General features: G+C 45.0%; 3 protein-coding genes across 3 annotated transcripts; 2 read left to right on the forward strand and 1 right to left on the reverse strand.

Annotated features, from left to right (window-relative positions):
* Positions 1-341: 341 nt before the first annotated feature.
* Positions 342-690, forward strand: LOC134565898 (histone H4). The gene has a single exon (XM_063425579.1). The coding sequence runs from the start codon at positions 352-354 to the stop codon at positions 661-663; it is 312 nt and encodes a 103-aa protein (XP_063281649.1). The 5' UTR covers positions 342-351; the 3' UTR covers positions 664-690.
* A 1,147-nt stretch (positions 691-1,837) lies between these two features.
* Positions 1,838-2,249, reverse strand: LOC134565897 (histone H2B 1.1-like). The gene has a single exon (XM_063425577.1). The coding sequence runs from the start codon at positions 2,247-2,249 to the stop codon at positions 1,869-1,871; it is 381 nt and encodes a 126-aa protein (XP_063281647.1). The 3' UTR covers positions 1,838-1,868.
* A 285-nt stretch (positions 2,250-2,534) lies between these two features.
* LOC134565894 (histone H2A type 1-like) lies at positions 2,535-2,943 on the forward strand. Its single transcript, XM_063425574.1, has one exon. The coding sequence runs from the start codon at positions 2,541-2,543 to the stop codon at positions 2,931-2,933; it is 393 nt and encodes a 130-aa protein (XP_063281644.1). The 5' UTR covers positions 2,535-2,540; the 3' UTR covers positions 2,934-2,943.
* Positions 2,944-14,372: the final 11,429 nt, after the last annotated feature.

The following is a 14,372-nucleotide window of genomic DNA, read 5'->3' on the forward strand; positions in this document are numbered from 1 at the left end:
TTAATTTTAATCTATTTATGTGTGTTTGTTGTGTTTGAAGCTGAGGGGGGGAAGGGGAATAAAATATTTTATTAATAAATTCAGTCTGCACTAAATACTTGCCGTGGTTACAAGCTCGAATGCGGTAGAAAACTTTCCCGCCGGCGGGTCTCTTCTTTTCAGTTCAAAAATTATTATTCAGCAAATCACCGCAAAGCACGAGTACAACCTACTGCATCAGCCAATCATCGACAAGACCCGCCCAGTGACGTGTGATTTGTGTTGCAGTTCCCCATCCGGTCCGCTCAGGAGACATATAAGGGCAGGCGGCCGTGGGCTGAGCATTGATTGTTCTACTTGTCTCATCGCAGAATGTCTGGTCGCGGTAAAGGAGGAAAAGGGCTCGGTAAAGGAGGTGCCAAGCGGCACAGGAAGGTGCTCCGGGATAACATCCAGGGGATCACTAAACCGGCTATCCGCCGTTTGGCTCGCAGAGGAGGCGTCAAGCGAATCTCCGGCCTCATTTACGAGGAGACTCGCGGAGTGCTCAAAGTCTTCCTGGAGAATGTTATCCGCGATGCAGTCACCTATACCGAGCACGCCAAGAGGAAGACGGTCACCGCCATGGACGTGGTGTACGCGCTCAAACGCCAGGGCCGCACTCTCTACGGTTTCGGAGGTTAAACGCTTCTCCTCTTCCATCCTTCATACACACCAAAGGCTCTTTTCAGAGCCGCCCACTCCTTCCCTCATAAGGCTATAATTCCACCAGGATGGCGCTTTCAATCCTCCCGAGAATATCGGGGAACGAGAAATTAGAGAAGGCTTCGGTTATAACAGACTGCAATGGCTCGTGTTTCACTTCCTATCAATACAGCCAGTATTAGATTTCTCATATTATCCTACATCTCTTCCTGCTTCAATGCACAATGATTAAATGCTTTATTAAATGTGAAATAGAAGATGTCTGTATTTCAGGCTTAAACTCTTCCATTTTAGTAAACTAGGATCCTCTTGGCACTAAACTGCGGCCGGAGAGGAAAGCTCCTGTGATAAATACAATTTTAGCTTGTTATATATAAAAATAAAACTTCCATACTGTTTAATTCGAGTTTAGAGAATAATTGGATTTATAATTTTCTGTCACAGTCCATACACCCGAGTCTGAAAGACAAACTATTTCTATTTTTACACCACAAAATGCTGCTCTTTCAGTGAAACTGCAATCAGTATGTGGCGTAAAAAGGCGGGAGAGAAACTGTAGAAATTTTCAACTTCGCGATTTTGTAACAGACTTTCCCGCTTTTGAAATGCCACCCAACTAAAGAATGCTAAATATATACATCTAGTAATATATGCATATTGAGAGTGTAAAAAAAAAAAATTGAGTTATATAGTGTGTTCAGTTTGTTTGCGGGTGCTAGTTTCAACGAGGATCTATTAGGGTTTTTTTTGTGTTTTTTTTTTTAAAGAAACAAACCATTGCAATCTGTATCCACGAGATGGCGACATATAACATGTGAAAAAAAATCTTGACTGTGAATTGAAACGTTTCATTATAAGAGATTGCTACATATCCGTTTCGGAATGTTGTATCATTTAGGATACATTATAACCAGCTGAATATATGTTACACCATAGGTTCTACTATTGAGGGGGGTTTACAACTTATTTTAACTTGAATATTTCAAAACTGAAATAAACGTCATATAATCTGCTACTCTGGAGTAGCAGTACAAAAAAAAAAAGTTTTAGGAGACCGCTGTAATCGATGACTTGTAACATTCCGCAGAGAATACTCAGTATATCTATACAGCTCTCTCGTGGATTGTGTGGGTGGCTCTTAAAAGAGCCTTTGTGTTATTAGGGTTTGGGTGATGATGGGGTTTTTACTTGGCGCTGGTGTACTTGGTCACTGCCTTGGTGCCCTCAGACACGGCGTGCTTGGCCAGCTCTCCGGGCAGTAAGAGCCGTACAGCGGTCTGGATCTCCCGGGAGGTGATGGTGGAGCGTTTGTTATAATGAGCCAGGCGGGAGGATTCCCCTGCGATGCGCTCGAAGATATCATTGACAAAGGAATTCATGATCCCCATGGCCTTGGAGGAGATACCGGTGTCGGGGTGGACCTGTTTCAGCACCTTGTACACGTATATAGCATAGCTTTCCTTCCTGCTCTTTCTGCGCTTCTTCCCATCCTTCTTCTGGGTCTTGGTCACGGCTTTCTTAGATCCCTTCTTGGGTGCTGGTGCGGACTTGGCTGGTTCAGGCATGATAATCTCACGAAGTTTCCAACAGAATAACGAGCCCCTTCCCTGGCAGCTCTATATATAGAAGCCCGGGTAGCAAAGCCTGACCTCTGTGCATTTCCTATTGGTCCGTTCAGAGCGGGCACTGAGCATGGAACGAGGTAATCCTACAGTGATTGGTTACTCTCTTAGTCGGATTCTGATTGGTGGATTTAAAATGCAACCAATCAGACTAGAGCTCGGCACATCTGCGGATGTATAAGTAGCCGTGCAAGGGGGCGGGAGCTCATAGATTTTACAGATTGCGATTTGAAGATGTCAGGAAGAGGCAAACAGAGCAGCAAAGTCCGGGCTAAAGCAAAGACCCGATCATCCAGAGCAGGTCTGCAGTTCCCAGTCGGCCGTGTCCACAGGCTGCTCAGGAAGGGGAACTACGCCCAGCGGGTTGGAGCCGGAGCTCCGGTCTATCTGGCTGCAGTGCTGGAGTATCTGACCGCTGAGATCCTGGAGCTGGCTGGGAACGCCGCCAGAGATAACAAAAAGACCCGCATCATCCCCCGCCATCTGCAGCTCGCTGTGCGCAACGACGAGGAGCTCAACAAACTGCTCGGAGGGGTCACCATAGCCCAGGGTGGGGTCCTGCCCAATATCCAGGCTGTCTTACTGCCCAAGAAAACCGAGAGCCAAAAGGCGTCCAAGAGCAAGTAAACTCCACTGTCCCTCAATTCCCAAACTCACACAAAGGCTCTTTTAAGAGCCACCCACAATCTCCACAAAGAGCTCACACTGCTGCTACTGAAGGGTTAAACGCCTGACTGTATGTGGGAATTATTCCCTAACGTGCGATGGGCTAGAATTTATGCTTTTAAAATCCCCACCTCAGCCATGGTTATAGCTCTTACTCCTTGTTAAACTTGGGAGTCTTACGTTAAACTCCACATATCGATTATAATCAGATGAATAGGCAATTTAAATCACATTAGTGAACAAAGGCAAAGTCAAACGCTGCATAGTAATAAGAGATGGAGGGAAGAGAGGACTCGGCTCCTTCAGCTCTTCAAACCTCGTTTGATTTAAAAAAAATGAGGCTAAAGCCTGTGAAAGCAGGTGTAGGTGAATATACTTCCCAGATCAGCTGCTGCTTCAACTTTAGCTAATAAGCAATCATGCTCCGCTTTCTGCTGCTGATGCAAAAGTGAGCGACAAACCCCACTTTTAATCCATTTCCAACCATGCCACAAAATAATGGTTTAAATTAATACTTCTCCACTCCAAAGTCAGTCAGATTTCTCCTTAGTGGGGTTTAGTCACATCATATGGCCATGTTAAAGTCCTCCTCATGCGTCAAAAAAAAAAAAAAAATACTCCATGTGGAGTAACTAGATTTCCTTATTGCCAAGAGAGGTGAATGTAATTAGACTTGTATGAATTCATACTGTATTTTGGGCTGTGCTCTCTACCTTCGTCTGTACTTACTACCAGGGGTCAAGTCCTGGGGAAAGTGTGGGAAGATCCACCTACACCCTAAAACAAATATATATATATATATATATATAAGCTAGTATGCATATATATAGTTGGGTGAAGGGGTGACAGTGTGTGGAGGCTGAAAGTAATTGGGGGGTAGTGTGGGTGACAGGGTGTGTAGGAATATGAAGTAGCTAACTTTTCTTGTTCATATGTATTTTATGCTTAGATAAGGTTTATAATCATTATTGCTGACTGAAAGGATATGAAACAGTTAAACTCTTTTTGCTTTGTATGCTTTAAAATAATGTTTGAAATAATTATGCTGACTTTAGAAGGAAGACCTTGGTACAAAATACATCTGCCAGAGGATGTGCGAATTTGCTTGACCTCCGGATGTTCCTGTCCAGTCTTTATTCAAATGTAGTGATGTCGCGAACCTGGAATTTTCGGTTCGCGAACGGGAACTTCCGCAAACGTTCGCGAACCGCCATTGACTTCAATGGGCAGGCGAATTTTAAAACCCACAGGGACTCTTTCTGGCCACAAAAGTGATGGAAAAGTTGTTTCAAGGGGACTAACACCTTGACTGTGGCATTCCGGAGGGGGATCCATGGCAAAACTCTCATGGAAAATTACACAGTTGATGCAGAGTCTGGTTTATATCCATAAAGGGCAGAAATCACCTAACATTCCTAAATCACAATGAATATGGATTGACACCTGTCCTCAGAGACCCTGATGGACACAGAGCAGAATAGGGACTGTTCCCCTTACATAGGGTCACTTGGCAGGTATGGATTGACACCTGTCCTCAAAGCCCCTGATACACACTGACAAAGAGCAGAATTCACGTTGTTTCTATGATGTGCATAACATGTTCTTGTAAATGTTTGTTAAATTTTTCCTGGAATTGTAATTTTTGAATCTGAATAAAGATCCCTGATACACACTTACACAGAGCAGAATAGGGACTGTTCCCCCTACATAGGGTCACTATGTGCCTTTTTTTTGGTTTGGTTTTTGAAGCCACAGTGCAGCACCAGAGGGCCTAAAAATTAGGCATGTCCACATGCCTGAAAAATTCGGTTTTGTTGCAGCCAGAAAAATTGATGTTTGTTTCACAGGCGGAAAGTGCCCTAAAACATGGCGGCTTGAACCCTAGTTGGTGGCGGATAAGTCACGCAAGTCAACCGGCATTCAGAGCTAAAATACAGCAGCGTGTGGACCATTTTTAGCCCAAGGCAGCTCATCTCATCAGGCCTTTTTTAATCGAATGTATCGCCCAGTGTCAGTCCCTTCGGGATCCATCCCTCATTCATCTTAATAAAGGTTAATAAAGGTTCATCTTAATAAAGGTCGAGTCGCTCTCTGAGGGTGGATCCCGAAGGGCTGTGGCGATGCGTAGGACTTAAAAAGGTCCGCATGTCCTCCATCAACAACACGTCTTTAAAGCGTCCTGTCCTTGCCGGCGTCGTCGTGGGAGGAGGAGGATGACTTCCACCTCTCCCCCTGTTAGATTCCCGTTGTGCTGTGACATCACCCTTATACGCTGTGTAAAGCATACTTTTTAATTTATTTTGCAAATGCTGCATCCTTTCCGACTTGTTGTAATTCGGTAACATTTCCGCCACTTTCTGCTTATACCGGGGGTCTAGTAGCGTGGACACCCAGTACAGGTCGTTCTCCTTCAGCCTTTTTATACGAGGGTCCCTCAACAGGCACGACAGCATGAAAGACCCCATTTGCACAAGGTTGGATGCCGATGGATGGATGGATTCTTCCCCCCAGCCACGCACAACACCACGGGTACCAGATAGGTGACAACGAGCACCCTGGGATCCCTGTGGTTGGTCTTCCTCCTCCTCAAAGCCACATTCCTCCTCTGACTCCTCTTCCTCACAATCCTCTTCCAGCGTTGCCGCAGGTCCAGCAAGCGATGCTGATAAGGCTGTTTCTGGTGGTGATGGTGACCACAACTCTTCCTCTTCACGCTCATCTACGGCCTGATCCAGCACTCTTCGCAGGGCACGCTCCAGGAAGAAAACAAATGGTATGATGTCGCTGATGGTGCCTTCGGTGCGACTGACTAGGTTTGTCACCTCCTCAAAAGGACGCATGAGCCTACAGGCATTGCGCATGAGCGTCCAGTAACGTGGCAAAAAAATTCCCAGCTCCCCAGAGGCTGTCCTAGCACCCCGGTCATACAAATATTCATTAACAGCTTTTTCTTGTTGGAGCAGGCGGTCGAACATTAAGAGTGTTGAATTCCAACGTGTCGGGCTGTCGCAAATCAAGCGCCTCACTGGCATGTTGTTTCGCCGCTGGATATCGGCAAAGTGAGCCATGGCCGTGTAGGAACGCCTGAAATGGCCACACACCTTCCTGGCCTGCTTCAGGACGTCCTGTAAGCCTGTGTACTTATGCACAAAGCGTTGTACGATCAGATTACACACATGTGCCATGCACGGCACATGTGTCAACTTGCCCAACTTCAATGCCGCTAACAAATTTTTTCCGTTGTCACAAACCACTTTGCCGATATCCGGTGTGACTCTCTGCTTTCAAGCAAGTCAAACCCAAGACGGCGTGACACTGCCGTATCCGGGATGTGGAATAGTACCTGGGGAGCTGGGGGGGTGTCGTTGATGTGGAGCAAGACGCAGCAGAAGAAGAGGACTCAGCCGAGGAGGTTATGGAAGAGGATGGAGTAGGAGGAGTAGAGGAGGTGGCAGCAGGACTGCCTGCAAGTCGTGGCGGTGTCACCAACTCCTCTGCAGAGCCATGCATTCCATGCTTGGCAGCAGTCAGCAGGTTTACCCAATGCGCAGTGTAGGTGATATACCTGCCCTGACCATGCTTTGCAGACCAGGTATCAGTGGTCAGATGGACCCTTGCCCCAACACTGTGTGCCAGACATGCCATTACTTCCTTTTGCACAATCGAGTACAGGTTGGGGATTGCCTTTTGTGAAAAGAAATTTCTGCCGGGTACCTTCCACTGCGGTGTCCCAATAGCTACAAATTGTTTGAACGCCTCAGACTCCACCAGCTTGTATGGTAAAAGCTGGCGGGCTTATAGTTCGGACAAGCCAGCTGTCAGACGCTGGGCAAGGGGGTGACTTTCTGACATTGGCTTCTTACGCTCAAACATGTCCTTGACAGACACATGACTGTGGGCAGATGAGCGGGAACTGCTCAAGGCGGGAGACGGAGTGGCGGATGGTTGAGAGGGGGCAAGGAGGACAGCAGTGGTTGACGTGGCTTAGGATGCTGGACCAGGAGGAGGATGGCGGCTTAGAGTAGGCGTGCTGCTTGTACTCATGTGTTGATCCCATAGGCGTTTGTGATGTGAGATCATGTGCCTACGCAAAGCAGTTGTACCTAGGTGGGTGTTGGACTTCCCACGACTCAGTTTCTTTTGGCACAGGTTGCAAATGGCATCGCTGTTGTCAGAGGCAGACATACAAAAAAAATTCCACACTGCTGAGCTCTGCAATGACGGCATTCTGGTGGTGGACACAGCATGCGTTGATTGGCGTGCTGTCGGGCTGACCCCGGGTGCCGATGCTTGCTATCTGACTGTGCCACTAGCTCCTTGCGACGACCTCCCCCTGCTTCCAACTCGTCTCCTCCTCCTCCTCCTCTCTGTCTCCCCATCTGAACTTTCGCCCTGTTCTTCTTCTTGCCGAGCGGGCACCCACATGACATCCATGGACGCATCGTCATCATCAACCACTTCACTTGTATCTGACAACTCAGCAAAGGAAGCAGCAGCGGGTACAACATCATCATCATCACACCGTACGTCCATTTGTGTAATGCTGCCTGCCTGAGACATATCCCTGTTATCTACATCCTCTGGCAATAATGGTTGCGCATCACTCATTTCTTCAAACGGATGTGTGAATAACTCCTCTGACATACCAAATAAAGCAGCTGTGGTGCTAGTTTTGGTGGTGGCGGCAGGCGGGTGAGTGGTATCTTGAGAAGTGCCTGAAGCTAAGCTGGAGAAGGATGGTGCGTCAAGGTTCCGAGCGGAAGCTGTAGAAGATTGGGTGTCCTGTGTTAGCCAGTCAGCTATGTCCTCAGAACTTTTCAAGTTCAGGGTACGTGGCCTCTGAAAACTGGGCATTATTCTAGGGCCAAAGGGAATCACAGCACCACGACCACGATGGCCCCTGCGGGGTGGCCTGCCTCTGCCTGTCATTTTTGGGGGGATTAGTGGTACGTGCAAGCTACTGTAAGACCAGATATGAGTGGCAATGTGCAATGGCAGGGGTCTGCAGAGCACACGCTGAAGGCCTGACACACCCGCTTTAAGGACACTGACTGCTATTAGCTTACACTGGAAAACTTTTATTCTTTGTAAAGGCACGCTACAGAGACACCAGATATGAGTGGCAACTGTCAAAGTCCACTGGCAGGGGTCTGCAGGGTACACGCTGAAGGAAGGCCTGACACACCCGCTTTAAGGACACTGACTGCTATTAGCTTACACTGGAAAACTTTTATTCTTTGTAAAGGCACGCTACAGAGACACCAGATATGAGTGGCAACTGTCAAAGTCCACTGGCAGGGGTCTGCAGGGTACACGCTGAAGGAAGGCCTGAAACACCCGCTTTAAGGACACTGACTGCTATTAGCTTACACTGGAAAACTTTTTTGCTTTGTAAAAGCACGCTACAGAGACACCAGATATGAGTGGCAACTGTCAAAGTCCACTGGCAGTGGTCTGCAGGGCACACGCTGAAGAAAGGCCTGACACACCAGCTTGAAGGACACTGACTGCTATTAGCTTACACTGAAAAACTTTTTTTCTTTGTAAAAGCACGCTATACAGACACCAGATATGAGTGGCAAATTACACTTGCTGAGGTTGGCAGAGCACACGCTGAAGGCCTGACACAAGATTTAAGGACACTGACTGCTATTAGCTTACACTGAAAAATGTTTTTTTCTTTTTAAAGGCACGCTATAGTCACACCAGATATGAGTGGCAAAGTGCACTTGCAGAGGTTGGCAGAGTACACGCTGAAGGCCTGACACACCAGCTTGAAGGACACTGACTGCTATTAGCTTACACTGAAAAACTTTTTTTCTTTGTAAAAGCACGCTATACAGACACCAGATATGAGTGGCAAATTACACTTGCTGAGGTTGGCAGAGCACACGCTGAAGGCCTGACACAAGATTTAAGGACACTGACTGCTATTAGCTTACACTGAAAAATGTTTTTTTCTTTTTAAAGGCACGCTATAGTCACACCAGATATGAGTGGCAAAGTGCACTTGCAGAGGTTGGCAGAGTACACGCTGAAGGCCTGACACACCAGCTTGAAGGACACTGATTGCTATTAGCTTACACTGAAAAACTTTTTTTCTTTGTAAAAGCACGCTATACAGACACCAGATATGAGTGGCAAATTACACTTGCTGAGGTTGGCAGAGCAAACGCTGAAGGCCTGATACCCAGACGCTTGCAGACAACTAACTGCTATTAGCTTAGAGTGAAACACTTTTTTTGTTTTTAAAGGCATGCTATAGTCACACCAGATATGAGTGGTGGCACTGGGCAAATGGGCACAGTATCCACTGAGCCTGACACAGAAGCTGGCAGACAACTAACTGCTCTTCAATCTATTACAGTGAAAAAGGTTTTTTGGTTTTAAATGCACGCTATAGAGACACCAGATATGAGTGGCAAATTACACTTGCTGAGGTTGGCAGAGCACACGCTGAAGGCCTGACACGAGATTTAAGGACACTGACTGCTATTAGCTTACACTGAAAAACGTTTTTTTTCTTTTTAAAGGCACGCTATAGTCACACCAGATATGAGTGGCAAACGTGCACTTGCAGAGGTTGGCAGAGTACACGCTGAAGGCCTGACACACCAGCTTGAAGGACACCAATTGCTATTAGCTTACACTGAAAAACTTTTTTTCTTTGTAAAAGCACGCTATACAGACACCAGATATGAGTGGCAAAGTGCACTTGCTGAGGTTGGCAGAGCACACGCTGAAGGCCTGACACCCAGACGCTTGCAGACAACTAACTGCTATTAGCTTAGAGTGAAACACTTTTTTTGTTTTTAAAGGCACGCTATAGTCACACCAGATATGAGTGGTGGCACTGGGCAACTGGGCACAGTATCCACTGAGCCTGACACAGAAGCTGGCAGACAACTAACTGCTCTTCAATCTATTACAGTGAAAAAAGTTTTTTTTCTTTTTAAATGTCAAGCTTAAGCTATTGTGACACAAGATATGAGTGGTGGCACTGGGCAAATGGGCACAGTATGCACTGTGAGCCTGACACAGAAGCTGGCTGGCAGGCAGGCAGGCAACTGCAATCACATTACACAGAAAAAAAAAAAAAAGAAGTGATGTTCTAGCCCTAAAAAGGGCTTTTTGGGGTGCTGTTCTTACAGCAGAGATCAGATGAGTCCTTCAGGACTGTAGTGGACACTGAATAACCTAGCCTATCTAATGAACACAGCTACAGTTTCCCTCCTCTCACTAAGCATGCAGCTTCAGAATGAATCTAAAATGGATGCTGGGAGGGAGGTGGGAGGGTGTGGAAGGGAGGGTCTGCTGCTAATTTGCTGGAATGTGTCTGCTGACCGTGAGGCACAGGGTCAAAGTTTGCTCAATGATGACGAATAGGGGGCGGATCAAACCGCCCATGTGTTCGCCCGCGGCGGCGAACGCGAACACGCTATGTTCGTCGGGAACTATTCGCCAGCGAACAGTTCGGTACATCACTATTCAAATGCTTATCTTTTAATGTCAGACAAGTATGTACTATTAACTACATGGAAACTATAAATTTCACGGCTTACGTAAGAAACTGTGTATAAATGCTAGCTTCGAAATAATAAAGAGCGAGAAATCTTGTCAAAGCATCCTGTTGTCTGTGTCTTTAATGTTGACAATGATTCTCCATCAACGTTGATTATGGTGATCGAGAACCGGGGGGAGTTGAGTCCATTACAGCATTAACCCTTTCAGGGTGCGTGTATGGGGGAGTGAATGGCTTTTTTAGGGGGGGGGGGCTGTGACGGTGTGTGGGGAGACAGGGTGGGGATGGCTGTGAGAGGGTAGGGGGGTCTGTGTGGTGGGTTGTAAGGTGGGTAGGGGGGCTCACAGACACATGACAGATATGCACACACACACAGATCACATATATGCACCGCACTGGAACACTGTAAACCCCACAAACCGCCACAGCTTGGTTGGGGTCTCGCTGTCCTCAACCCACCCTGGACCCAAGACCAGGATCCAGCTGTCAGGGTATTTATATCGGCATTTTGTGCTATGATAGAAATTAAAAGTGTATATTCTGAGTCACTCTGAACAGACCAGACTCCATTTTGTTATTTTCAAGTTAACAAAGAGACACACAATTTCTATCCTTTCTCTAAACCTTTGCCAGAGCTAAAAGGAATGTATAGTATAAACAAACCAAGTGATAAGAGACTGTCTAATTGCTAATGGAATAGAATAAATTCTAAACCCAGAAATTTGTGACAGAGAAGATTAAATAATTTAATTTTACTTTCTATATGTACAAGATTCCCATTGTATTGAAGGGGTCATATTTAGTATTATGAACCGTCATACTAGAAATTACAGCAGAATTTGGAGACACATAGTCTGAAGAAAGCCCAAAGAAACTGTTTGATCTGACAGAAAATATAAAATATAGGCAACATATAGATAAGCCAAAATGACGTCAAAATAGCCACCAGGAAAAGTTAACTCTTTCCTGGATAGGTATGTTTAGTGGGACGAGACTGCCCTCTATAGACCAAATATTAAGTTGCTATCTAAAAGATAACCAAACACCTAGTGTTTTGATTGGTCTACCAGCTAGTGACGAACAGAGAAATTTTCCCTTTAAAAGTTAAGACAAAGGGAAGAGAGGTAATCAAGAAAATCAAGAGAGGTATGGAGAGGAGGCAGAGAAAGCAGTCGGGGGCAAAAGAGTCGGAAGCAGGATAAGAAAGAAAAGACAGATAAACATTCCTTGACACTTAGCTACCTGAGAACATCTGGTGAGAATATCTATTTAACTGGTAAATATACCGGCTTCATTTAATTAATCTAATTTAATTAAAATGTTCTAATAGCATGATATATGACTGGATAAATCACGATCAGATTTCGGTATTTAGAAATCTTAGTTAACTAAGAAGTATATATTTATAACCATTCCATGCTGCAGATGGAATTAGGATAAATATGTATTAATGTGACATATCACATGTTAGCATATCGTGATATTTATCCAGGTGTATTGATTTGCTTTAAATAAGATAAAATATATGTTTAGGCAAATTAAAATTCAGCTTGTAGAATTTTGTAGATTTCTCTTATTGGATGGGTCCAGGAAGTGACTAATGACTGGTTTAAATGTTATTTTATTAAAAAATTACATAAGAATAGATCTTAATTGCCTAGAAGAGGTCTAGCCAGCATTGAAAGGGTTATTCTAACTGTCAGCTAAAGTTTTACGACCTTACGCTGCACTCTGAGGAATTCTGTTCTCTGTGTGAAACTTTTTCTTTGTCTCTGTGAAGCCCATCATAAATCTTCTTGACAATTAAGACTGTCTTAGTCATTGGGGGAGGTTTTTACATTGCCATTTGTATTGCATACTCATGTTATACTGAATTTCCATTGATTATTGTCACGCATGTTACTTTTTATTATTATTTGAATATAAAAATAAATTGTATCTATTTTTATAACAAATTGTGAGTTTATTGATATGGTTTACATTTCACTTACACGATAACGATCTTTGGGATCTGAGAATTAAAATAGTGGGTAATTCTCAACTGTTTACTATTATTATACCATAAATATCCCCACACAGCTTCCAGTGGGTAGACCTCTCCTAGTCTAGAGAGCAAAGCAGGCTGCTCTTACAAGAGCAATCGTTGTGATCCAAAGAAGTATAATGATTATAGCAATCCCTAGAGTGTAGTTCTCCAATCCCCCAAAACATGAGCCTAGACTTCATGAAGGGTAAAACGAATCTGTTTAGTCACAACTGGCATTTTATGACAGACCCCATGCAAGGGGCACTCCCCCCTGGACCTGAGAGTAAACCACAGTAGAAACAAATACACAATCACATTGGCTCTCAGGTCCAGGACACTCCCATGCAAAATAGGTAAATCCCTCTCCGATGCCTGGGAGATAATTGTGTCAAGCACTATACTGAACTTAAAAAAAAAAAAATAAATAAATAAATAAATAAAAATAAAACATTTTTACAAAACCCCCAAAATAACTTAAAACACACAAAACCCCCACAAAAGTTACATCCCCTGATAGCCCTGATCTGGGTGACCAACATATCCAAAAGTCACCCAGATCAGTTCAGGGGTTGGGGTTAAGGAATTTCCTTGAAGTCTTATTGACGGACGGACGTGTGGTCCCATGCCCAAAACAGTTCCAGAGAATCAGGGCTTGCAGTCGGTCTAGTTCGGTAGTTTGTAAAACTGAGCTTGATGATTGTAATGGGAGAGAGTGCAGCAGAGGTACCACTCTAGGTACAGATACTCCAGGTCCCGCAGTAAAGTAGTGATTATAACACAAACATCAGTTGAGACTTAATGAAGGGCACAACAAAACTGCTTTTGTTAGAAAAAAAGAACAAACATTTATACCCAGACCCCCAGCATGGGGTCTCTTTTTATTGTACGTTAAAGCTGCCCAGGGAGTTGAATCAGTTAGCCCTCGGGTAAGCTAATTATCTCCCGGATACAGAGGTCACAACAAAAAATACCCCTAAAACATACATTAAATCACAATGAACCCCCACGTTATATATCCCCCGAAAGGTCTGATCTGAGCGCCCATTCTGTGCAAATAGCGCCTGGATCCATGGGGTATTGTCCAAACGCCCCTGTGTCAAAGATTTGACGGACCGCTGTTACAGGTCTGGCCACAAAGAGTTCACTGCGGTAGTAGCTATAGCTCCTCGTTGCAATGAATTTCGTAATGACGGTAAATACCAATAAAAGTTTTGTGTATGAATTTCCAGCAATTATTCACTTTAGTGAAATAATCCTGGGGTTTGAAAGCCTTTCCCATCATTTAACCCCCGTTCATTTTACATGCACCAATAGCTCGTATTGATCTCTACTCTCGGTCCAAATATATATCATATAGGCAATAGCTATAATCTCTGTAAGCAGAGTTGTGGAGGAATAGGAAGAGGGCACAATACCTGCCTGGAAAAAGGGCTGAAGCGGAATAAGCAGAGGGCATGATACTTGCCTGGAAGGAAAGCTGCAGCCTGGGCGGGTGGAAAAGCTCCAGAAGGGCCCCAATCAAGCTGCAGTGACTGGGGCAGAAGCGCTTCAGGTTTCCCAGTTCAAGCTCAAAAGGGTTGTGTGAGGAAGTGAGCTTGGCGGAGGTACCCAGTCGGGGTACAGGTAGCTCTGTCACAATGGATTCTGAACTGTTGAAATGTAATACATTGCTATCAACCCATCGTGGACCTTCCTCCTGGCTATAGTGGACATAGTCCTTTTGAGCACCCTCATTTCCAATCATTCCATGTTCTTTGGGAACCAGTATGATTTCCACCTAAAAGATCTGGCAGACACCCCTAGCGAAAGCGATATTTTGCTAGATTAAGGGCTGAGGGACGAGCTATCTGGA

The sequence above is a fragment of the Pelobates fuscus genome, chromosome 6, assembly GCF_036172605.1.
Source record: "Pelobates fuscus isolate aPelFus1 chromosome 6, aPelFus1.pri, whole genome shotgun sequence".
NCBI lineage: Eukaryota > Metazoa > Chordata > Amphibia > Anura > Pelobatidae > Pelobates > Pelobates fuscus.